Source organism: Myodes glareolus, chromosome 2 (genome assembly GCF_982192425.1).
Source record: "Myodes glareolus chromosome 2, mMyoGla1.1, whole genome shotgun sequence".
Classification (NCBI taxonomy): domain Eukaryota; kingdom Metazoa; phylum Chordata; class Mammalia; order Rodentia; family Cricetidae; genus Myodes; species Myodes glareolus.
Window position 1 is genome coordinate 111,497,132 of NC_142027.1, and position 25,916 is coordinate 111,523,047.

The following is a 25,916-nucleotide window of genomic DNA, read 5'->3' on the forward strand; positions in this document are numbered from 1 at the left end:
GCTGTGGTGGCGCATACCTTTCATCCCAGCACTCGGGAGGCAGAGGCAAGGGGGATCTCTGAGTTTGAGGCCAGTCCAGTCTACATGGTGAGCCAGAACTACAGAGAAACCCTGTCTTGGAAAAAAAAATACGTGTTATCTCTTCATTTATGCATTCTCTGGTGTGTGTGTGTGCATATGCCATGCGTGTGCGCGGACAGCAGAAGAATCCGGTCTCTCTCCATCATGTGTATTTCAGGGATTGAAACTAGATTGTCCCAGGTGTTGGTGGCACACACCTTTAATCCCAACACTCGGGAGGCAGAGGCAGGTGGATCTCAATGAGTTTGAGGCTAGCCTGGTCTACAAAACAAGTTCCAGGACAGGCAGGAATGTTGGAATGTTACATACAGAAACTGTGCCTCGACTGCCCCCCCTCCACACCAAAAAAAAAAAAAAGAAAAGAAAAAAGAAATTAGATTGTCAGTCATGGTAGAAGAGCCTTTACCTGCTGACCATCTTGACAGCTCCCACTAGTATATTTGGAAGGTGTTTTGATTTATGACTTTCTTGGGTCTGCTATCGACAAAAACTTCATAAGAATCTGGGTTCCTGAAGCATCCTCATTTAATATTTGACTCCAGAAAAAAGTATCTCGATCCCCTTTGAGGTGGTCTGTCCTTCAGGTTGACTTCAACACCCAAATCCACCTGCCCCAACCCCATGCAAAAGGTGAGTTCATGAATGCCATTGGTCTAGCTGGTGATAAGAAAATGCCTGCAAGTAGGAGCCCTAAGTAAGGAGGGAGGCTTAGTGCGATGTGAGATGCTGGGGCTGGGGTGTGGCTCTGTTGAGAGAGTACTTGCCTCTCATGCTTGAAGCCCTGCGGTCCATCCCGTAAATGATGGGTGGTGCACACTTGTAATCCCAGACTCATAGTGGGGGCAGGAGGATCAGAGGATCAAGGCTATCTTTGACTAAACAAGAGTTCCGAGCTAGCCAGGGTCACGTGAGACCCTTTCTTGAAAAGGTGGAGGGCAGAAAACCAGATGACTCAGTGGGTAAGGTGCTTGCCCTGAGGCTTGATGACCTGGGTTCAAGTCCCAAAATCCACACGGTACAAGGAAAGAACTAACTCCTGAAAGTTGTCCTCAAACTCCACATACATTTGCCTTGGCACGTGCACACACATGTACATGTATATATGCATGTGAACACACAATACCATAAATAAATAAATATAATATTAAAAAAATTATTCAGTTTTATGTGCCTTGGTGTTTGGTTACATTCATGTCTATGTGAGTGTGTTGGATCCCTGGAATGGAGTTACAGACAGCTGTGAACTGCCATCAGCTGGGAATTGAACCTATGTCCTTAGGAAGAGCAGCCAGTGTGCTTAACTGCTGAGCCATCTCTCCAGCCCCCAATTAACAAAAAATGTTTTGTTTTTGTTTTTTGTTTTTGTTTTTAAAAGGAATCCGAGCTTAATGTGATAGTGCACACTTTCTTTGTTTTGTTTCTTTGTGACAGGTTTCTCTGTATAACAGTCCTGGCTGTCCTGGAACTTGCTGATAACCAGGCTGGTCTTGAACTCACTGAGATCCGCCTTCTCTACCTCCCAAGTGCTGGAATTTAAAGTGTGTGCCACCACTGCCTGTCAGTAGTACATATGTTTAACCCCTTTAATCTCTATTTGAAGCCAGTCTGGTCTACATAGAGAAGTCTAGACCACACTGGCAGAGGTAGGAAATCTCTTTGAGTTCCAGGCCAGCCTGGTCTACAGAGTGAGTCCCAGGACAGCCAAGGATATATGGTGAGATCCTGTCTCAAATAAAATAAATAAATGAAATAGAGTAAAAATTGAAAGCTGGGCAATGGTGGTGCACGCCTTTAATTTCAGCACTTGGGAGGCAGAGGCAGGGGGATCTCTGAGTTTGAGACCAGCCTGTTCTATGGAGCGAGTTTCAAGGACAGCTGGGGCTACACAGAAAAATTCTGTCTCAAAAAAAAAAAAGAAAGAATAAAAATGAAAGTTCACTGTCCTGGGGAGGAATAATTTTAAGTGGACAATAGCTTGCCTGGCTTTAGGGTTTGTGTCCTTGGCAGACTCAAGGTGAAGGCTGGGGCTAGACCTGGGTGGCTCAGTGAGCACATTTACCTCTACCTCGTCCCAGAACACCCTTCTCAAGGCCGACTCTGAGGTCCTGGACTCCAGAGGGAAAATGTGTCTTTGTCCCTCTGCTAGGCTGGCAGGGTCAGTGGAAGGCATGTGGGAGTGTGCATGGACTCTGAGGGGTGGTGAGCGCCTGAGAGATGCTCCCTCTGGCCGGATGCAGGGCCGACCAGCCCGTCACACCCTATTCCACAGCATGGGATGCTGATGTCCGAATCTCCATCACACCCATTCCACAGCATGGGATGCTATGACCTTTTAATACAGTTCCTCATGTTGTGGAGCTCCCTGGCCATAAAATTATTTTCATTGCTACCCCATAACTGTAATTTTTGCTACTATTATAAATCATAATGGAAATATTTTTGGAGATAGAGGTTTGCCATAGGAGTCGTGATCCAACTATTGAGAGCCACTGGTCTATAACTATGTTAAGCTGGGCACCATCTGTCCTTCTGGGGTCTGTTTGCTCTTGGACTGACCTCAGCACATCCTGTGACCACCCCACCCCTGCCCCGAGGAGAATCCTGCCAGGGTCACTGACTATCGGGAGATTGAGCAAGCAAGAACTGAGCCTGGCTGGTGCCTGGCAACCCTGGAGGTTTTCGGACTCATGCTGACACTTTTCAATCAATGCTTAAAGTTACAAAGAGCGACTGTTCTAGAAAACCATCCGGTTATTGTTCTCTGTGGGGCCAGGAACCTCAACCCACAAGAGGACTCCAGGTTGGTTAAGTGTGGTTTGGATGCACTGTTACCCTGGGAACGTGGAAGTCTCAATGAACTCCAAATGAGAGTCTCACAAACTTGCTTGCTGACTGATGTGCTTGGCGGGGAAGTTCCAGGACTCCTTGTCCTGTGACCTGTGAGATGGGCAGGATGGGCTGTTCCCGTAGGGCTGGGTGACTCCCAGGAACCCAGGCGTCTTTGTTATTTCTCTCTCTTCTGTGACAGAGTACTTGACAAAGCCATTTAAGGAAGGAAGGAAGGGACTATGTTGGCTCACGCTTTCAGGGCACAGCCCATCATGGCGGGGAAAGCAAGGCGGCAGGAACGTGAGGCAGCTGGTCACATGACTTCCTCAGTCAGGAAGCAGAGAGAGATGGATGCTGGTGCTCAGCTCAGCTCTCTTTCTTCTTTTTATTCAATCTGGAACCCCAGCCCATGGGATGGTGCCGCCCACATTCAGGGTGGGTCTCCCACCTCAATTAAGTTAATACAGAAACTCCCACACAGATAGGCCCAGGGGTTTGTTTTCATGTCGCTCTAAATTTTATTAAACTGACAAGATTACCCATCCTCTCTGTATAGCACTGTAGGGAACATGGCTGTTCTGAGGACACCGACCATCAGCATTTCATGGAAGATGAGAGAGAAGATGGTCTTTTTCCATGCTGGGGCCTCAGATTCTTGAAACCATTACCCATTGATGAACCTGACTGAGATAAAGCATGCCATCTGGTTTTGCAGGATGCTGATCCCAGGAAGGAGATGGGGTGTGTCCAGTGTTGGGCTAACACCAGACCCTGACCCAGGAAGAGCTATCATGAAGTATTCAGAATGCAGATGGATATTGGGTAGGAATGGGGGCTTTCTTGGCGGGAAGTGGCAGAGATGGGAGGGTCAATGGTGGCCTCTCAGTGTCTGTCATGTGGGAAGGGAGGGGTCTCCTAGGCTGGGCAGGGTTAAGACCAGTTAAAGAGTGACCAGCTTGGTACCAGGGTCTCTTTCTTCTTGGCAAGGTGGTGAGAGTAACCTTGGATGTCACGTGGATGGAGAAGGAGCTCCTGGCTCAGGTGGTGGTAGTTGCCCTGGTCACGCACCTCCAGCAGCTAATCCATCCCTCTGGTTACTGAGGCGGTCCATCTTCTCTCCTGAGTGCCTGTAACCACATGAAATGTGGTTAGAATTTTGGGGGACCGAACTTTACCACTTTTTGCTTATTTATTTTCCCGTCTTCTCTAAAACAAGGACATACTATGTAACCTCAGACTGGCCTGGAACTCAAGATCTTCCTGTTTCAGACTCTCTAAGATAATGGACAGGTGTCAGCCCCGCTCCAGGGGTCCCTTTAATGACTGAGTCTTCTTGCGTGTATGTGTGTGCATGTTCATGTATGTGTGTGTGTGTGTGTGTGTGTGGTGTACATATGTACACATGAACGTGGAGGGTGGAGGTCAACCAAGACAGTTTGTCCTCAGGCACCATACATACGGTTTTTTGATATGAGTGTTCTCACTGGCTTGGAACACACCAATCCTGGTAGACTGGCTGGGATCCTCCTGTCTCTGCCTCTGCGAGCACAGCCAAACTTGCCTTTTATTTTTAATGCTCATGCTGGAATCGGTTTTGGTGGCGGAATTGCCACCATGACCCATACTCTAGTAAGTGGCTTGGGCATGGATAGAATCACTTCTTTGGTCTGTAGTTGTTCACTCTATTTGGGGAGACAGGAACTAGGCTAAAAGTAACACAGCCGACCTCAGGATGCTCACACCAGGGCTGAAGGCTGTTGGGGGATGGGCAAACAGGGACTCAGCCAGTGAGTGCCAGCTGGGCCCAGGCTGATTTCTTCTCAGGGGTCTTTCTTGTCACCAGGCTCAGTTCTGACGTCACTGGTGCTCTGTTGCTCTGGCACCTAGCATGCAGAAACTAAGCCTGGGTATTGATAACCACCTGGTTGGTCGTCACTAGGGCACCATGTATGTCAATACATGGGGGATTCTAGCCTGGCTCTGTTCATTCAGATGTAATATTTGTGTATGTGATGTTACATGTTTGTGTGTTTTCCATGTGTGTGTTGGTGTGTGTGTGCGTGCACACATATGTATGGAGGCCAGATGTCTATGTGCCTTCCTTAATCACTTTTCCTCCAGCTTTATCTAAAGTAGATGGGGCCCATGATGAAGGTCTCTGGAACCCCAAATGAACTGAGCCTTGAGTTCACTGGAATGAGCCAAGCCATTCAAATGGGGGCAGAACCGACAGTAGAGTCCTCAGAGGAACAAGGGAGGTCATTGCAAGATGGGAGGCTGGAACCACGCAATGGCAATGGGTGGGCCCAGGCCGAGTAGAGACAGCTGCCCATCTGCCTGGAACATAGCGGTGGTTGGAGAACTCGAGGAAGGCCTTGTGCTACCTAACCTACTGACACTATCAGACCTGGCCGTGGAGAAACCGATGTTCTCTTGTTCTTGAGACCATGGCTTGGAATCAGCTGGTTGGTGACAGGATGGCTGAGACAGTGGGGATGAGGCCCTGGAGCTGCCAAATTCCAAGGACTAAATCCTTCTCTTCTCTTCTCTTCTCTTCTCTTCTCTTCTCTTCTCTTCTCTTCTCTCCTCTCCTCTCCTCTCCTCTCCTCTCCTCTCCTCTCCTCTCCTCTCCTCTCCTCTCCTCTCTTCTGTTCTCCTCTCCCCTTCCATCCCCTTCCCTTCTCTCCCCTTCCCTCCCCTTCTCTTCCCTTCCCTCCCCCCCTCTTTCTTTTTCTGTTCTGGAACTCCCTCTGTAGACCAGCCTGGCCTCGAACTCACTGAGATCCACCTGCCTCTGCCTCCCAAGTGCTGGGATTAAATACTTGCACCAACACTGCCTCGCAAAGATGGACTTTCAGTGTGTCAGAGAGAGCCATTACCCATGAGGCTCAGTGGCTCAGAGTGAGAGATGGCTCTGCTACCAAGTATCTCTGCACAGATGCTTGCACCAACACACTACGACCACAGCAGTGGACATTCGGTTCTGTTGATAGCTGGTTTTTGAGAGGTTCCGAAGGAGAAGTGGGGCAGATGGGAGAATACCGACTAGACCTTAACCTTAGATAGTCTCTTTATTTTGTTTTTTGCCCAGAGCACATTCGGTGTGGGAAGTGTTGCAGGCTGTGAGGAAACCCAGATTTCAGAGAGCAGCATCCACACTCCACACTGGAGTCTGTCCTACTTAATGGGTGTGAGGTGAGGATGTGGGCGGCACCATCAGCTTCCACTCCAATTCAAGAACGGTGCATAGGAGGCTCAAAGGAGGAAGCACGCTCAGGTCCAGTGTGGAAAACTGAGACTATCCAATGTAGTCTGGGGCTCAGTGATGCCATCAGGGACCCAGTCATGTCACTGTTCCTCTCTGTCACTTTCTGCTCCCAAGCCTCGGTGCCCAGTCTGTCAACTCATCATGCTGGGACACCACAGGACAAAGGGAGAGCTTTGGGCTTGATGGTATACACCCGAGAATCGTCATTGTGGAGGTTAAGGCAGGAGGGTCATGAGTTCAAAGCTGACCTGTGTTATGTTACAAGAGGGTGCTATTGAAAACAGAAGCTGGGAAGAGGGAAGACAGAACTTGGCAGTGTGAATCTAGTAGTACCTTCTAACAACTGTGCTGATCCATCTGTTTTAACCCATTGGCCAGAGAATGGTCACCGATTCCGTCCTGGGCATTTGTGGCTGTGAGCTATTGAGGGAAGCCGGGGTAAATCAGGCTGTTATTGTCACCTTGTCTCCTCCTGGACTCATCAATTTGGAGTAGACATGCTCTTTCCTGTTAAACCATATATTATCATTCTTTTTATTTATTTATTTTTATTTATTTTTATTTTTTCGGACCCTCCCCGATCTCCACTCTCTATCCCACCTACCCATCCAATCCATATATTATCATTCTAAACAATATAGTTATATCGATGTGTTGTATTCAGTGTGTGTATCTGTGAGGGAAGAAAGGAGTTTCTTTCAACTCTTTTGCTCTTGATTGGGGACTTCAGGGGACTCTGCTGTCCTGGGCTTAGAATATAGGCACCCATGGCTGGGTGTCTAGCTGGGAGGACCTGGGATCAGTCTGAGAACCCTGGTAGAAAAGCAGTACACACACGCTGTGATGGTAAATCTAAAGACAGGCAGATCTACAGGCTTCCTGACCAGAAGGCCTTGCATAGCTGGGGAGCCCTGGTCCAACGAGAAACCTTGTCTTAAAGGAGATAGATGGTATCCTGAGGATGATAGCAGAGGTGGTCCTCTGGTCTCCACATGCACATCCCGTGTACGTTTGCACTCATAGACGGACAGACATACACACTCACACACACACACATACACACACACACACTCGCGCACACACATTTCCACACATATATTTAAAGAAAAAGACAAGACAGTATAGGCTGGTTCTGAGGCCACATTATCTGAAGCTCCTCCCTGTGCCCCACCCCAGGTCATAGCCTCATACACCCTCAATCTATATCACCAGACGTCTGTGTCAACTGCTGTCTACACTCTGCTGGCGTGGACATCGGCTTCTACAGAGGTAACCGTTGGTGCGGATGGAGTCTCTGTCTGCTTTTGTGTCTCTCTGCCTCCAGGGAAAGGCTTTCTTTGGACCCCTCCGATGCCCCACCATCAGTCCTTGGGATCCCGCAGCTTAGCCCAAATCCCCACTGCCTCCCCACCCTAACTGCTGTGACTCTGAGCCATGGACTCAAGGCAGTGCAGTGGGTCAGCGTCTCTGTGGTCAGAAAGGGCTGACTGGCGGCCCTTTGGAGCTGTGTCCTACAATTTGAAGGGTGACAGACAGTATTTCCTGAATGGGAGGCAAAGCTAGAATCTGATGTTAGGTGGGGTCTATGACAAACGTACTGGCGTCATAGACGATGTACACGCAGTGTAAGGACCATGGCTACTGGGTCACATCAGCCTAGGGCCCACAGGTGTCTCAGGTCTTCATGGGCGTCTGTATGATGGAATGGGTTTGCTCTGTGTGCATTTGAGGCTGTGTGCAATCATGATTTTCTAATGACAGAACTGATGCCATGATTGGAAGGAGGGTGGGCGCCTTGATCCTGGTGCCAGCCTGCAGCCGGTGGTGTCCGTGTCCAGGAGAAAGCACAGCTTCATCTATGGCTGCCCCAATCCACTTTTGGGTTCCATGCAGAAAGCAGAGCTGGGTGTATTGCTCCTTCCAGGCTGGTCCTGCTCTGTGCTGCTGATGCTTGGAGGAGCCCTGTGCTTGTGGAAGACCCCAAATGAGAAAGAATTGCTCAGTCCTAGCAAGTGTCCTACCTTCCTCCACCCAGGAGGAGAGCAGAAGGTGGGCCTCTCTTTACATGTTGGGTTTGTTTATCCTTGCGCTCAGCTCAGATCATGTTTTAGCATTCTAGGGTACCTGAGTGCTCTCTCTCTTCTCTCTCTCTCTCTCTCTCTTCCTCACATTCTCTCTCCCTCCATCCTTCCCTCCCTCCCTCTTTCCCTCTCTCTCTCCCTCCCTTCTCCCCTCTGACAGTGTTACTCTGTCCTAGCTGGCCCACTCCTCAATCTGTACACCAAGGTGGCTTGGGCCTCACAGAGATGCACCTGCCTCTGCCTCCTGAGTGCTGAAATTAAAGGTGTGCACCACCTTGCCAGACAGTTTGCTTCCTCTGGCTGTCATAAAACATTGACACACAACAACCTGAGAAAGAAAGGGCTCTTTGGCTCCCAGGACGCAGCCCATCATGGTGGAGATGGCACTGGGCAGGAACATGAGGCAGGCGGTCTCATCGCACCCACACTCAGGAAGCAGAGTGATGCTGGCCCTCAGTTCGAGTGGTCCCAATGCATCCACACTCAGGAAGCAGAGAGAGGTGATGCTGGCCCTCAGCTCCCTTTATACCTTCCACTCAGCTGAAACTCCAAACCACATAGGATGGCGCTGTCTACTGGGTTGTATTTCACCTCAGTTACCAAGTCTAGGAATTCTCTCAGATATTCCCTGAGGTTTGATTTTATGGTGATTCTACATCCTGAGTTGACAAGATGGAACATCCCATCAGCTATAGCCCTGCATGGACCATGGGAAGTCCCTCTGTGGTGTGGAACTGCCGTTGCCCCTTTTCTGTATTGTGTCCTCAGAGCCCCCTAGAGGTCTGTGTTAAGAAAAGTCTCTCCATTGGCACAAAGAACTCCAAATCAAACCACATTAGACCAAATTAAAATGCCCGTGTTTCATAAATGGCACACTCCCGGGTGGCCGAGAGAGCATGGCAAGGGAGAGAGAGACAGAGGGGGAACCCATGCAAACTCAAAAACCACGTGTTCCTTTTTTGGCATGAGCCTAAAGAGCCTTCGGAGTCCTGACCCTCCTGGGGAGGGGTTAGCGCATGGCAGGCTGGGAGTTGGAGTACAAGTACTGGGCAGGCTGTGGTGATACTTCCAACTCATTATTATAGTTTGTATACTAGGATGGCCTTAGGGAGCTGTAAGTTTTGTCACCTGCCTCTGCAGGACCTTTGTCAGCTATTCCAGGCAACTGATTAGCTCCAGGTGATGCTGGACCTCCTCTCAAAGGTGGTAGACAGGATTCCTAAAAATGGCAGCAGAGATTTTTTCCTCAGTCTTGTGCCCACATGTGTATGAACACACACACACAAACATGGAAAAAAAGTACAGAGATCTGATCACATGAAGCCTGTGCACTGAATCTCCTCCCTCTGCCCCTCCCTCTTCCAAACCTCATACAAGCTTAATCTATTTCACAGGTCCCTGGGTTGTTGCTGAGGACATGCCTGCTGGTGGTGTGTCTGACGTCATAGCGACTCTCATTTCCGTTGCTGGTTCTCAGGACAGCTCACTATGGACACTTTGAAAATTCATCCTCAGTCATTTGAATTCTGCATCTGACAGCCAGATCCCCTGTCTCTTCTGTGTCCCGTGTCCGGCAGACAAAAAGCCATGGCTTGCCGGCAACTGGAAGTAGTCAGCATATCTCTGGTCAGGCTGAGCTGGCTGGTCACCATTATCTGCTGTGCCCTACCCTTCTGGCGTGGTACAAAAGTCTCCGAAGAGATCATAATCTGGGAAGGGCTGTGGGACGTGTGTGAGGCTCAAGGGCTTGAGATCCTACAGTGTGTGAAATACTCACACACTACACTACCACGGGACATACAGGTGTCTCAAGTTCTGGTGGTCACCTGCATCATCATCACCTGGATGGGTTTGCTGCTGGACAGGTACCGGGGAGACAGGACATACGTGCTGAATCCGAGCACTCAAGAAAAGATGACGGTGGCCACAAGTGTGTTGTTCCTGGGGCTGGGTGTGCTGCTGCTGGTGTCTGTGTCCTGGGTAACACACAATGTTATCCACGGCAACTCTCTCTCTCTGTCGCTCATGGAAACCAGGATGGGAGTCTCACTCTACCTGGGCTGGCTCAGCTCCCTGCTGCTTCTGCTGGGAGGGGCCCTTCTAGGAAGGGCCCACCTGTGGTACAAGGCCCCAACTAACAATGACCAGCCCAGTCCTCCAGAGGGCTCCACCCTCTTGCCAGTTCTTCCCTGGGCTCCAGGGATGGGCCCTGCTCAGAGAACAATGCCTAAGGTGGGCCACTCTCTGCGTTTTGGATTCATCTGTAGTCCCCTCAGACCCATCACCTGTGACTTATTCTCAAGTTGTTTCTCTTTGACTGAAACGTCTTTGGTCCGAGGGAAAGAGAAACAGGAAGCTACAGGGCTTGAGTACCCTCCTCAGCCTCAGTGAATTACTGCTGGGGACACACGGGGAGAGAAAACCCCTCCACGGACCTGGCTGCAAACAGGCTTTGCTGGAGACCTCCTGGGTGAGGTCCTCATGACTCAGCACAATGCTGGGGTGCCCTTCCTGTGGATGCAGCCGCCTGAGTCACCCATCAACCCGGGGCCCCAATAAAGTCACTGGTCCCCTTTGCTGGCCCGGGATGCTGTCATTTCGGGGTCTGCAGTTAGCATCTGAGTCTGGGGTGACTAGACTCGGACAGAAGGATAGAGAGTTGGCACTCGGATGTTAGTGCCAGTGCCGCTGGGGGTTGTGGGATGGGCGAGCAGGGACTGAGCCAGGCTGCCACCAGCCTGGCCCCCTCTGAAACCCTCCCTAAGATCTTCTCGTCAGAGCTCACCTCTGAAATTACTGATAGTCTGTGCCCCTGGCGCTTGTGCCACTTGCTTGCAGAAGATAAGCCTGGGTGTTGGCAACCACCCTTTCCTGGCTGGTAGTCACTGTGGTACTGCAGTAGCATGTAAGTCAACCCTTGGAGAAGTATAGCCTGGCTGAGTTCATTGAGATGTAATGTGTGGTGTGTGTGTGTGTGTGTGTGTGTGTGTGTGTGCGTGCGCGCACGTATGTGCATGTGCACACATGTGCTAATATGTGACCAAGGACCATGTCAGGTGCCCCTGGGTAATCAATTTTCCTACTATTTCCTGAGACAGGGTCTCCTTGACAGCCACCTGTTAGGCCTGCCTGACTGACCAACAAGTTGTCAGCTCCTGCCGCGTGTTTCTGTCTGGAGTGTGGATTACAGGTGTGATATGGGATTCCCCTCTGTATGCTATGAATATGCTTTATTGCCATTGGTTAATACGGAATTTGCTTTCAACCAGTGGCTTAACAGAATATAGCCAGGCTGGAAGAGATATTTGTAGAGAAAGTAGGTGGAGTCAAGGAGAAGCCATGTAGCCACCACGGGAGACAGATGCTGGATGCTGGATGGCGGAACCTTACCAGTTGACCACAACCACATGGCAATGCACAGATTAATAGAAATGGGATAATTTAAGATGTAAGAGTTAGCTAGAAATATGCTTAAGCTATTGGCCAACCAGTATTGCAATTAATAAAGTTCCTGTGTAATTATTTCGGGTCTTGGTGTCTGGGAACGAGCAAGCAGCCTCCTACTACACAGGTGTGTGCCCCACATCTGTGTTTTATATCGCTGCTAGCATCTGAACTCTGCTCCTCAATCTGTAGCAATTGCTTCAGCTGTTGTCTCCTCAGAAGAACAGAGAACAGTGACCTGAAACTACGCTTGTCCTCATGGCCTTTGGCCCCGTCTCTCGCTGCCTGCTCTCTCTTCTTTCTTCTGTCTAGATAATGCTTTTCTGCAAAAGTTCTGCTTCAAGTGCTGGTCTAGGACTTCCCCGCACAAGGGTCGCCCTCCCAGTGGCTCCCAGCTGTGTGTATGCTGGAGCAGAGGATGGCTGTGTGTGGAAAGGCAGCGCTGGGTGTTCCTCATGTGACTCACTGACTCCTGCGAACTTGGGGATCCTTTTTCTCTTTCAATTGTTGTGACAAAATGCCTGACAACAGTTACTTTAGGAGGAAAGGAAGGTCTTCTTTTGACTCACAATTGAGAATACAATAGAGAAAGCATGGGAATAGGAGCATGAGGCAGCTGGTCTCATCCCATCCACAGCTAGGAAGCAGAGAAATGGTTGTATAAGGGTCCAGATGTAGTCGATTATAATAAAGTAGTCCCACACTAGCTCAGAATGGAGTATAATAAGGGTCTCTTTATTTAGGAATAGACTCACAGATCGGCAGTCCTCTGCATGATCAGGGAACAGGAACTGAATCCAGCAGCCAAAGGACTGCACACGTTTCTACATCTGTGTATACATGTGGCCACGCCCAGAGTGAGCCAGTTCCTTAAAGGCTGTTGACTGAATGAGTTCTCACAGCACCTCCTCCTTTTGTCTAAATAAAAGAGTTCTAGCTGGGCAATGGTGGTGGCGCACGCCTTTAATCCCAGCACTTGGGAGGCAGAGATAGGTGGATCTCTGTGAGTTCGAGGCCAGCCTGGTCTACAAGAGCTAGTTCCAGGACAGGCTCTAAAGCTACAGAGAAACCCTGTCTTGAAAAAAAAAAAAAGAGTTCTAAGCCTAATACAAAACTATATACAATAAGAACAAATATCAAGTATAAAAATTAGAATTACAACCAGCATAAACAATATCAAACAAAAAACCATATGCTAAATGTTCTTTTTAAGATTTATTTATTTATTATGTATACAGCATTCTGCCTGTATGTATGCCTGCACACCAGAAGAGGGCACCAGATTTCATCATAGATGATTGTGAGTCACAATGTGGTTGCTGGGAATTGAATTCAGGACCTCTGGAAGAGCAGCCAGTGCTCTTAACCTTTGAGCCATCTCTCCAGCCCCGCTAAATGTTTTAATAGTCATCCTATCCTTAGAAGTCTAAGTCTTATATTAGAAATGGCTTGGCTAAGTCATGAGAGGAAAATAACTATGACTATCTAGTCTTCAACCCCATCAAAGACCCGAGAAGGATAATAATAGTACTTGAGTAAACAGGAAGCAAAATCAAGCAACTTCCAAAAGGTACAATAAATGACAGAGACAACCTGCTACCTGGGCAATCACCCCAAGTCTCATTTGCAACGTTGGAACAACCAACTTTGACTAAGGCCTAGAGTAACTGACAGACTATTTTCAGAGCCAGGAAAAATTTCAAAACCATCTTACCCTGTCTTGGTAAGGTTTGGTAGTCTTTTTGCTTGTATCCTTCTTGTCCAGTCTGGATTCCATGCATTTTGTCAATGGTTGAGGCATGGGCAGTTCTGTAGGAGGGAGGCCGCAAGTTAGTTCCCAGCTTCTTAGCCCTGAAATAATCACATAGAAGCTGTATTAATTAAATCACGACTTGACCCATTAGTTTTAGCTTCTTATTGACTAACTCTTATATCAGTTTAACCCTTTTCTATTAATCTGTATAGCGCCACGTGGCTGTGGCTTGTCAGGTAAAGTTCCCAGCATCACGTCTGTCTCTGGCAGCTCCATGGCTTCTCTTTGGCTCTGCCCTTCTCCCTTCTAGCATTTACCTTAGTTTTCCCTACCTGGCTAAGTTCTGCTCTCCTATAGGTCCAAAGCAGTTTCTTTATTCCTTAATGGCAATCACAGCATACAGAGGGAAAACCCACATCACAATTCTTTGCCCAAAGGCTAGTTTTGCCAAGCAGAGAGCAAGCTCCAAGTGAAGTGTCTTCAGTGCCTAACATTCTCTCAGGACTAGATCAGTGATTCCAGGAGCAATCGTGTCTCACATCAACAGAACCCTGTTTAGCTAAAAGTATCACCTCAGCTCCCTGGAACCCTTTATACAAAAAAATCTGGATTATTTAACTGGGGGCTTCACCCCAGCTTCATTCCAGATCCTGGCATAAGCTCCCTCCCCTGGGAGTTGCCTCAGTCCAAACTCCACCTCTGAGAAAGCCTGCCAAACGGTGACCCCTCCCCAGGCAAGGTTAAGATCACTCCCACAGGCTATATGCACTTCCCCCCAGAGAATGAGCATGTGGTCTCCTAGTTCCCTGTGGTCTCCCCTTTTCCCTCTTTTCCTTTCTATTTTCCTGGAGCCACCCAGGAGTACTGTCATCCATTAAACATGAGCATCTTTTAATTTGGTCTAATTTGGTGTGATTGGGATTATTTGCATCGGTGGAGAGGTTTGTTGGCCAGGAGATATACTTAATAAACCCTAAATTATTTGAATGCCATCTTCTACAGTTCTTTGAAGTGGTTGAAGATTACCTATCTATGTGAAATACGATCTCTATGTATCTAAAGAACCTGATTAGTTTAACTATATGTATGACAAACATGGATGACTATTGACCTATAATTCTTAATACCTAAGACTAAGGCTTCTTATTAGAATATTAAATTATTTTAAGCAGCTGTACAGAAAATGAGGACAATGACTTCAAAATGTAAACAGTGTATAAGTATCTTGATCAGAGGTAGAAATGTCTAGTGCATAATGACAAATAAATCCTAAAACTGCATCAGTATACAAAATGTCTTAAGCAGAGGTAGAAACATGCATGCATACAATATGACAAAATAACTTTGCCTAGGTGCACAACTATTGTAAACAGGAATAGAAGCATATCCAATATAACAAATATAATTTGAATTTGTATCAATATACAAGAATCTATACCAATATAAATTGTCTATAAATAATAGCTCACAAGTATTCACTCTATTACCCACTATTATTATTAGTGTGAGTAAGTACACACTAATCTACCTATTATCCTATTCAATTCCTTTTTTCTTCCAAAGAGATCCCTGAACCTATATAATTTCCACCCAACCCCCAACCCTATACCACTTGTAATCAGCCCTTAATAGATGTCCCTAACCCTGAGAACAAACCTTTCTAGGAGAGGGGATGTAGTCTTCTAGAATTACTTTCAATTGTCATGGGGGCAATGCTATTTCTATGGGATCCTGTAACACTAAAATGATGATTAGCTTTCAAGATTACTATCTAGTATAATTGCAAATAGTCTCTGAATAGTCAATAGGGTTTTTCTGAAGTTCTTATTTATGTTGTGGAAGGTGCACCATTTCAGCTAACCAAGTTGGAATCACCTTGGGCAGCTGGTACCCAAAACTGGTCTTAAAGTAGTGCAATCAGCATCATGACGTCATATCAACCAGGTGGAGTCATTGTTGTGGGGCCTCATTGTCTTCCTGGAAACTTCAAAGATTACCACAGGAAAATTTATTGTTTATTGTAGAAAACTTAGACATCATTCATACAGACATATATTCAATGAAAGGCATGATAGAAACAAAAGTATTTATGGGAAAAAGTAAATTGTTTCCTAAATTCTTTCTTCTTTCTGTCCCATACTAGATGGCTTCAGAGATGACACAGAAACTCTACCTTTCTTTTAATAACATGCTTAGATTTAGAGAAAGATGGCCATTGTCCAACTCCAAAGCCAGCTTTAATTTTTAAGTACAGGTGATGAAATTTTACCCTGCAGACAATATGTCACCAAAACACTGATGGAAGACCCCAGACTCAGATAGTATGTAAGAGCAAAGGGCATTTATCTACCAGTACATGCTGGGCTGTTCACCTCCACAGAACGGCAATGAGAGGAGTGTGCAGGCTTCTTTTAAGCACAGCCAGGGGAATCATGATCAGTAAATCATCTCAAATACGATTGGTTAAACAAGCAGCAGTTATAGTAGTATACTTTTAAATGGCCGAGGCTCTATTTTTGGACATACCTGGGTAAGTTTCAAGGGGGTTGCAGGAACTGTCCTTGAGAGGTCTGGGGCTGACTCAGGTATTGTTCGTGCTGTCTTCCTTATCCCTGAATGTAAGGGTTTTTTTTTTGACAAATGGCCCTCTGTCGGCAGAGACACCTGTTTGCCCTTCTCAGAGAACTGAAAACAAAATTCAGTTGTAAAAGTGGGAACGTTTAAACCCTTCATTCTCCCCTTGAGATTGGCTCCATCTGGAATCCTTGAGATTGGTCTAGGGGCTGATACTGGGATCTAATAACCGTCAGTTTAATAGCAGCCAGATAGGAATTATCATTTTGTTAAGGCATCAATGATATAAGAGCCAACAGCAATTAGCAGAAGCAGAAGGGTCAAAGGTCCTGTGATGGCTGACAGAGCTCATTGTCTAGAAGGAACCGGGAAATGAGAATGGGAACCAGTTATTTATTTTATCTCAAGTCCCATAGGACAGGGAGTTTCCTTTTGAATTCACATTCCATTTTGCTGGGGGACAAGGGGTGATGTATTGTGTGCTGTAATTACTTCCTAGCTGAAACTGTCAGGTCCTGTCTGACATATTTATCCACGCTTTGGGGGAAGCATGTGGATTAGGAAAGAAATAGATAGGAGACAACAGATGGAGTTGGGAGGGCATCCAGTAAATACTGATATTCAACTCATGTTTATTTCCCATAGCCTTTCTATACCCTATTCCTAAAAGGGGGGCAGGGAAGGCAAAAGATTCCTTTACTATGATACAAGGAACAAAATAATTACCCTTTTAATACTCAAAACATCAAGTAACCACACCCTAGGTCAAAGCATCCTGTTTATAGCCACATCTTAGGTCAAACCTCCTGTCATAACCTTGAAGGAGCAAGAATAGGTCTGAACTCTCCGACCTTTAGTCAAGGTGGAAGGGATCCACTTCTGTGGGCTCCCACAGATTCCCTCCCCCTTTTAATTTATTTGTTAAAGCCTGCACTTCTGCTACAGGACAGACGACTGGCCTGCCTTAGTCTGTGTTCTTCAACCTTCCAGACTCACCTATCATCAGCACATCCATTTCATCATGAAACATCCTGTTTTAGATTGCCTGGAGGGAAAAAGATCTTACCCATCATTACTACCAGCATCTGTTCATAATGGGTTAAGGGAGATTGCGTAGCTTGATGCCAAGCACCCCCCAGCCAACTTTCCATTGAGAGAGTTCACAAGTAACTGGAGGCAAGCAGATAATGCTTTGTAATACACGTGTGTTGACAGAGGCTGTTTGTTCATTTCCAGCTGCCCAGACCCGAAATGATCACACAGAAACTAAATTCATTGCAATACTGTTTGGCCGATAGTTTAAGCATATTTTAAGCTAGCTCCTACATCTTGAATTAACTCATTTTTATTATTTTATATTTGACCATAAGGCTCATGGTTTACCGGTACTGGTGTGTGGCCATCTTTCTGTTCTGGAAGCTACATGGCCTCTCCCTGACTCTACCTTCTTTCCTCCTCTATCTGCTTGGAGTTCCCACCTTGCTCCATTTTGCTAAGCCACTGGCTGACACAGCTTTATTCATTAACTAATAAGAGCAACACATATGCAGAGGGACTTCCCACACCATATGTGCTCCTATGGTCACATAGCTACTAATAAAGGCCTAGAGGATGACCAAGATGGGTTGGCCTTTTTAAGTTGGTCTAGGATGCCTTTAACAGTTTTAGCTGCATCAAAATCCAAATTTGTCTTATTAAACATATCAAATATAAGAACTCATTAGTATCATGTCCAATTTTTCTCAGTTAGACTCTAACCAGTGATGTGGGAAGCCCTTCTGTATATGTGTTGCTTTTATTGGTTAATGAATAAAGAAGCTGCTTGGGCAGCTTTTGACATTTGAGAAGGATAAATTATAACATGAAGTATAATCAGAATGGCCTGTGTATCAGTTAAAATGGTAGAGACTAGTCCATTACCTAGACAAGCATCCCAGGCTCCTGTGGTCTCCATAGCTTTGGGGCAGAGGCACCAGGACAGTATCAGTCTTTGGCTGCCAGGCCCATAAGGTGAGAGTTTTCCCTGTGGAGGAGGAACATGGGGAAGACTGACCTTACTTTGTCTATGCAAAGTAGAGCAATCAATTCTCCAGTGTCTGTCATAATAAGCTTTTGTATTAAATAATTTAAGTGCCATATTCATCAGATCTTTGACAGGTTTGAGGAGCACAGTCTATAGAACAGATCCGAGCTAAACAAGCCTAGGCTGAATCTTGAAAATATATCTAAGTTTAGAAACAACAACCAGACCGTCATGTTACCCTGTCAAGTGGACCTCTCCGGTCCTATGCTTTGCCCAACATCTTGTTGTTATAATTTATGACTGAGATTTTGATTCTGCCATTTTATAGAAGGCCAATCATATAGAACCCTACAACCCCGAGGGCTGTGACATGATGATTAATTATTAACTTGTATTTTAAAATCATACGTTATATTTTAAAATGAATTTTATAGGCACAAAACCTTAAACAAGAGTGGAAATATATATAGTTTAACAAAAATAGCCTTAAATTTGTATTAATACATAAAAATTCATACAAATGTGAAATATTCGAGACTAGGAGTCTTTTTTTCTTACTCTGACTAACAATTTGTAACCAACCCCCCTAAACAATGAAAAATACTTACAACTCACCAAATCTGAATGCCCCCAAACCAGCTATCTTATCTTTTGGGGATGTAGGCATCATATCCTCCAGACTTTTTCCTGCTGTCTGTGGGCAAAGGCATCTTTTGGGGTCCCTGGGGAAACTGGAGATAACGGCCAAGTCCCGAGAAAACTGGCTGTAATATTTGCCTTCCGGTCTCAGAACCCTTCCCATGCAGAGGGATCAGCGTACATGTCACCTGTCCTGCAGTCTTCCTGGCTCTCTTCCTCATGTCTGTAGCCAAGATCCTCAGAGGTCTCCTCCAGTCAAATCTGATCTTTATTAATTTTGAAGGGAAATCCTATTTTTTTGTTTCCTATGGAGTCAAAAGCATTATTTTCCCCCAAACACAATATATCTTCCAACTTTTATTTTGAAGCCATGACCTCCTAAAATACATAGGCTGGTTTAATTTAGCAGTTCCTTTTATAGTTTAATATTTTTTAGCAGCTGTTGTTTATTAAAGATTTTTAAAATTATTTTTAACAGTTGACCTTGTAGGCAGCGTCAGGACAGGGAAGGGTTAATGCGGGGAAGTAAGGGCAGCGAGGACCTTGGTGGAGGGAGGTGCTATCACAAGGCTGTGAATCCTTCCAGGTTTTCAACAGTGAAGAATTCGGCTTTAGGAAGGGAGGAGGAGCAGTGGCTGTGTGGGCATTCCGCAGCTGGTGGCCACAGAATACCTGGCAGTCAGTATTCCTGCACAAGACCAATAGCTTTTCCAGCGAACAATTCACCCCAGATTCTCTGTCTGGCCTTTGAAGCCCTTGAAATGTGACCAGGTCCATGGGGTGTCTTCTCCATTATAATATTTGTCAAGAACATAAAAGAGAACGAAGAACATAAATACATACATTTAAAAAAAAAAACATTGGTGTTGGAAAAGAAACTGGAAAGATGCAGATGATGGTGTAAATCCCGGTCTCTGGCCTCCATCTTTGGAGGCTCCGCCCTAACAGGTGGCACGGTCCGAGCTTAGGCTCCGCCCAGATGGCAGGAGTGAGCCCTCAGTGGTTACCATAACCAGACTGGAGCCTCCTGACTCCAACAGATTGGAACTCTTGTTTCCACCAGAAGGGAGTTCTGAGCATCTTCAGATCTCCCAGACGAGGAGGGAGTTACGTGTCTGCCCTGCCTCTGTTGGTCTCAAGTTTTGTGTCTGGACATCAGACTTCAACAAAGACTTGTCCAGATGAATCCAGACTCACCGATTGGCAGAGGACGGATTGTGCTCTCCTGAAATGCCCTAATAGTGAGTCGGGATCTCCAGCATTTCCTGTCTAATGCACCAAATATAGAGTCTGAGGAAATGCAGAAGGAACATCCAGACTCATATAATATGGAAGAGCAAAGAACATTCATTTACCAGCATACGTGGGGTCGTTCACCTCCACAAAATGGCGACGAGAGGAGCGTGCAGGCTCCTTTCAAGCCCAGCCAGGGGAATTTCAGGAACAGTTAGGTCATCTCAAATACAGTTGGTTAAACAAGCAGTAGTTATAGTAGTTGCGTTTAATTGGCCGAGGTTCTTCTAGTTTTGGACATACTTAGGTAAAGTTTCAGGGGGGTTGCAGGAAATGTCGGTGAGACATTGTGGGGATGACTCAGGCCTTGTTTGCACTCTCTCCCTCGTCATCCCTGAATGTAAGGGTGTTTGTTGACAAATGGCCCTTTGTTGGGAGAGACACCTGTCTGTCCTTCTCAGAGAACTGAAACCTAAATTCAGCTGTAAAAGTGGGAAAATTTAAATCCTTCTGATGCCGGTGCTCAGTTTGCTTTCTCTTTGGTTATCGTGTGTGTGTGTGTGTGTGTGTGTGTGTGTGTGTGTGTGTGTATGTGTGTGTGTGTGTGTGTGTGTGTTGGGAGTTGAGACAGGGTCCTGCTGAGTGGCTAAGGTTGCTTCGGGCCTTGTTGTGCAGACCAGGCTGGATCTGCACTCTCAGCAGTCCACTGTCCCTTCCTCCTGTCCTGATCCCGTGGAGCAGAGGTGGTGGGGCTCAGGGTTTGTCTGGGAGGCTGTGAGGGATGAAGGAGCACTGGGCAGTGTTGATTAGGGGATTCTTTCTTTGAGAAGCTGGGAAAGGGCAGGTTTGGGACACTCCATGGGTGTGGAAAGGTTTCTTGGCCAGCACAGAAACTTCCAGGCAATGGTGGTGGAGAAGGTGTAGAATTCTCAGTCCATGACTCCAGCCTCCCTGAGCTCCTGTGAGCTGAGCCATCCTGCTGCTGAGACCATTAAACAAGGGCAGGAAGGACCTTTCTTTCCACAAATTATTTTCATTTAATTTTATTACTAATACGGATGTGCATAAATAATGTTGTGTGTGACTGTGTGTACCCGTGTGGAGAGAAAAGGGGGTTTCTTAATATTTAGATGAAAGGTCTTGCTCATGATTGAGGCTTAAAGGTGACTTTGCCGGGTCTGGGCTCAGAATTCCATAGATCCAGGGTTGAGGGTTTAGCCTGAAGGACCTGAGTCCAATTCTTAGAACTCACATAAAAACGTTGGGTGTGGTAGTGTTTGCTGGCAACCCCAATGCAGTGAGGTGGAGACATGAGGCACTTCTAAGGCACCAGCCAGCCAGTGAGTCACCTACCGGGTGAGCCCCAGGCCAATGAGGTCCCCAACATGCAGGTGCACACACATACAGGCATGCACACAGAAACATGCACACACATTAACAAACATACTCAGGTGCACACACATACATGTGTGCACATACATGGAAACATGCACACAAATTTACCATCAGGCTCAGGTACACACACATATATGCAGGCGCACAGGAACATGCACACACATTTACAAACATGCTCAGGTGCACACACATGCATTCATGCACACAAGAACACATACATTAGAAAAAGAAAGCAAACGAAATACTGGGCTCTGGTCAGGGCAGGTGCCAAGGACTGGAGCTCTTCTCTCTGCCCCAGCCTCGGTCAGAACCTCACGGAAGCTCAGTCTGTTTCACCAGATAGATCCCTGTGCCAACTGCTGTGGTCACGCTTGCTAGAGTGGGGCATCTGACTCTACTAAGAGAGTTGTTGGTGGCAGGGGCATCTTCCTTGTCCTCTGCCACGCCACCTCACAGGGAGAGGCTTGCTTTAGATGCTTTAGAAGTCCATCCTCAGTTCATGGAATCCTGCATCTCTAGAGCTGGGCCGCCACTCTCTTCCTGGTCCTTTCTCCAGCAGGCTCTGAATCATGGTCCGCATGGAGCAAGAGGCCATCAGCTTCTCGGTGGTTACACTGAGCTGGCTGTGTGCCATTGTGAGCCCATTTTGGAGGGTGACATTTCCAGAAGATGAGACTAACCCAGATGCCAGAATTTGGGAGGGTCTGTGGCACATGTGCCGGGCTCTGAAAAGCAGCGGGGTGCAGTGCACATTGTACGACACCCGGTCAGTCGTAGCTCAGGCCCTAAGTGTGTCTCAAGTCTTCATAGAACCTAGGGAGGTCTGCTGCTGTGCACAGTCAGGGATCAATGTATCATATGAGTTACTGGAATACGGAAGCTGAGATTATAAGGACGGCCAGTGTGATATTCCTCGGTATTGGCTTTCTGGTGCTGATGTCTCTGTCTTGGGTGGCATACAACATCAGCCATGGCTTCTCCAACCCACTGTTTGGCTCCATGAAGAAAACGGAGATGGGTGCTTCACTCTCCTTGGCCTGGGCCAGTTCACGGCTGCTGTTGCTTCTAAGACTCAAGACGCCACACCCCAGTTCCTAGACTCAGTGAACTGTTGCTGGGGTGAGAAAAAAACACTTCCGAGGAACTTCCCACAAGCTGTCCGGGGGACTCCAGGGACGCAGCTGGATGAGATGGCACCCTGCTGAGGCAGGCTTCTTGGTGATGAAGCTGCTTGAGTCCCCCATGAACCTGTAAGTGACCCCAATAAAGTCATTGTTCCCCCAAGTTGGACTTGGATGGAGTTGGTTCTTTGGTCTGAGCTTGCTCTCTCACTTTGGGCTGATTGGAAACAGATCAAAAGGGAAACAGCAGATGCCAAGATGGTAATGCTAGGACTTGCTGGCTGTTTGGGGGATGCACGAGAAGAGCCTGAGTTAGCCTGGTGCTAGCCTGGCCCACTGTGACACCTTCCTAATGGTCTTGTCACCAGGCTCAGCTCTGAAATTGCTGATAGCCTGTGGCCTTGGCACCTCTGCCACTTGCTTGCAGAAGATAAGCCTGGGTGTTGATAACCACCTGCTCCGGCTGGCAGTCACTAGGGCGCCATACACGTCGGCCCAGGGGAGACTCCAGCCTGGCTCCATACACCATATATGTGTTTTACATGTATGTTTGCCCACATGTGTGGGGGACAGATGTGAATGTCAGATGTCTTTGTCAATCACTTTTCCACCTGCTCTTTGAGAAAGTCACTCACTGGACTGTGAACTCACAGAAGCTTCTAGACTCGATGGCCCTCCTTCAGGCTCCAGGGATCCTCTTGCCAGTGTTCCCCCAGTCCTGGGATTACAAGTGTATGCCTCCACACGCTTTCTTTCACATGGGTGCTGGGCTCTGAACGCAGGTCCTCATGCTCAACCCTTTTTGCAACCAAGTCCCTCAGATGGGCTTTGGGCCCAGTGCAAGCCACTTCTCATGAAACTCCTGGCTTAAGGGCTGGTCTGAGCTGAGCTGAGCAGCACCTTGTCTCCAGAGGTTCCGAGCTGTGTGGTGAGGGGAGGAGGACTGGGTGTGGCCCGTGTGGAAGGGTGGGGTGGTATTCTCCTGTCGCTTGGCCTCCATTCTTCTCATTGCTGTGACAAAATGACCGACAAAGGAGGGAAAGGTTTATCTTGGCTCACACCTCAAGAACACACAGTCCACCTTGGCGGGAAGGCATGGCGGCAGGAGCGTGAAGAGGCTGCTTATGTGGCGTCCACAGGCAGGAAGCAGAGAGAGATGGACGCTAGTGCTCAGCTCCCTTTCTCCTTTGTATTCAGCCTGAGGCCTCAAAGCATGAAATGGTGCTCCCACAGTTGGGAATGGTCTTCTCACGTCAGTCAGCGCTAGAGAACTCTTTCATGGGCAGGCTCTGAGTTTTGTTTCCATGGTGATTGAGTTGACAAGATTAACCCTCACCTGGGTGTGTTACTGCAGGGGGTCTGGCTGTCTCTGAGGGCACTCACTATCAATGCTTCATGGAGCATCCTTGTGTCAGGTGGAGATGGTGGCTGGTCCTGTATTTTGGCATTTGATTCCCATTGAGATGAGGTGAGAGGTCTAAACATCCCCCATTGTACAACCAGACCTAGATTCCTTCTTTCCTTTCTTCCTTCCTTCCTTCCTTCCTTCCTTCCTTCCTTCCTTCCTTCCTTCCTTCCTTCATTTCTTTCTTTTGGTTTTTCGAGACAGGGTTTCTCTGTGTCTCTTTGGTTGTACTGGAACTCGCTCTGTAGACCAGGCTGGCCTCAAACACAGAGATCCGCCTGCCTCTGCCTTCAGAGTGCTGGGATTAAAGGCGTGCACAACTATACTAGGCTAGATTTCAGTTTTTTAAGAGCAAACAAGTTTAGTTGGTTTTTGTTGTTGTTGTTATTTTGTTTTGTTTTTAACAAAGGGCCATCGGTCCACAAACTCCTGACAGCAGGGACAAAGGAGAAAACACATACGGGGCCTGAGCCAGCACCCACAGTGTATCAAGATGACGGCCAAAACCAGGACTGTTCCTGGAACTCCCCTGAAACACGCCAAACTTACTCAAATATGTGTAAAGATGAAAAAAACTAGAACCCCAGCCTATCAAAACTGTACTAACACAATTTCCGCCTGACTAAACAGTTATGCTTGAGATGATCTAACTGTTCCTGGAATTCCCCTAGCTTTGCTTTAAAGGAGCCTGCGCGCTCCTCTCATGGTCACCATTTTGTACAAATGGTTGACCCCGCATGCTGGTTGTTTCTGCAGGATAAACGCTCTTTGTTTTCACATACTATTCGAGTTCGGGGTTGTCAGTGTTTCTCGGACCCTTTCAGAGGCCAATAGTACACGACGGATCTAAGATAAAGGAAAGTCTGTTGACTGCCTCTCTAGCACCTTGGGCAGCAAGTCTAGCCTGGTTGGTTAGCACAGCTCCCGTGAAGGACCCAGACCCCAAAGAGGTAGACAGAGTGCCTAGGGTCACAGCACTGGCAGACCTCTGGTTTCTACATGCATATGGGTACAAATGTGAGCTCATAGACACACTCATTAACATGCACACACATAGGTACACACACATGCACACACACACACACACATGCACACTCGTTTAAAAAGAAGAATTATATGGATCTGATATGAGGCCAGGGACTAAAGCCCTTCCCTCTGCCCCATCCTCTGCCAGAGCCCCACAGACACTCAGTCGGTTTCACCAGATCCCTGTGTTGACTGCTGTGGTCACATTTTCCGGCTTGGCTCTCAGACTTGACTGTTGGTGAAGTCTCTGAGTAACTCTGGCCTCCTAGGAAAGGCTTCCTTGTATCGGTCTCAAGTGCATCATCAGCTCTTTGAATTCCGCAGTCAGAGGTGGATCTCCCCGGCCCCACCAGTCTCTCTGTCCTGATTCCAGGGGACTCTGAGCCATGGCTTCCCTGGTAGTGTAGCTGACTGGTCAGCACCTCTCAGGGCACACTGGTCTGGCCGTTTTCCATTGTGAGCTGTGTACTGCCCAGACAGTGAATGATGAAAAATTTGCAAGACAAGATGGCTATAGTTGTCTATGTTTGCAAGGGCAGGTGGAAGGGTCGCGAGGTTCAAGGATGTGGCTAGATGGATGGAGTGCAGGCATATGACTACCAGACAGCTCTGCCGTGGGACAGACAGGGCCACCGTGGTCATCTGTACCATTGTGACAGGGTTGAGTTTGTTGCTGTGGGTGACTGGAGACAAGTTTGGCGAGCAGGGGTTGAATGAGAGAATGTGGGTCGATCATGATGCGGGGAGTTGAGCTGTCCTTGGGAGTTAGCTTGCTGTTGCTGGCATCCATGTCCTGGATAACATTCGTCCTCCATGGTGTCTCTGACCAGTCAGTACTCCTGCCCCTGGAGAGGACCCTGTTGCACAGCTAATGCCTACTTGGCAGTAGCCTCTCCGATCCTGTTGAAGACTCTGTGGACAGTTCTGCCCCAGGCAGCCAGGCATGAGGTGGGCCACTGTGCTGGCTCGTCTTATGTCAACTTGACACAAACTAGGGTTTTCTAATTGAGAAAATGCCTCTATAAGATCTGGTTGTAAGGCATT

The 25,916-nt window shown here is 47.4% G+C and overlaps 1 protein-coding gene, 1 long non-coding RNA gene and 1 pseudogene across 2 annotated transcripts in view; 2 read left to right on the plus strand and 1 right to left on the minus strand.

Moving 5' to 3' along the window:
• Positions 1-3,442: 3,442 nt before the first annotated feature.
• LOC146895459 (uncharacterized) overlaps positions 3,443-25,916 on the minus strand; it is a 38,306-nt gene continuing 15,832 nt past the window's right edge. The window contains exons 2-3 of the long non-coding RNA XR_014999221.2: positions 13,418-13,554; positions 3,443-4,037 (exon numbers count right to left, since the gene is read on the minus strand). This is a non-coding gene — a long non-coding RNA (uncharacterized LOC146895459). The remainder of the gene's footprint in view (positions 4,038-13,417; positions 13,555-25,916) is intronic.
• LOC125400096 (claudin-4-like) lies at positions 7,334-10,650 on the plus strand. Its single transcript, XM_085682165.2, has 3 exons — positions 7,334-7,447; positions 7,940-8,227; positions 9,654-10,650. The coding sequence occupies exon 3, from the start codon at positions 9,847-9,849 to the stop codon at positions 10,648-10,650; it is 804 nt and encodes a 267-aa protein (XP_085538291.2). The 5' UTR covers positions 7,334-7,447; positions 7,940-8,227; positions 9,654-9,846.
• LOC146895460 (claudin-13-like) lies at positions 15,293-22,597 on the plus strand (annotated as a pseudogene).

Bases quoted from the DNA above. Each gene is read 5' to 3' on its own strand.
- LOC125400096 (XM_085682165.2), top strand. From the start codon at position 9,847: ATGGCTTGCCGGCAACTGGAAGTAGTCAGCATATCTCTGGTCAGGCTG.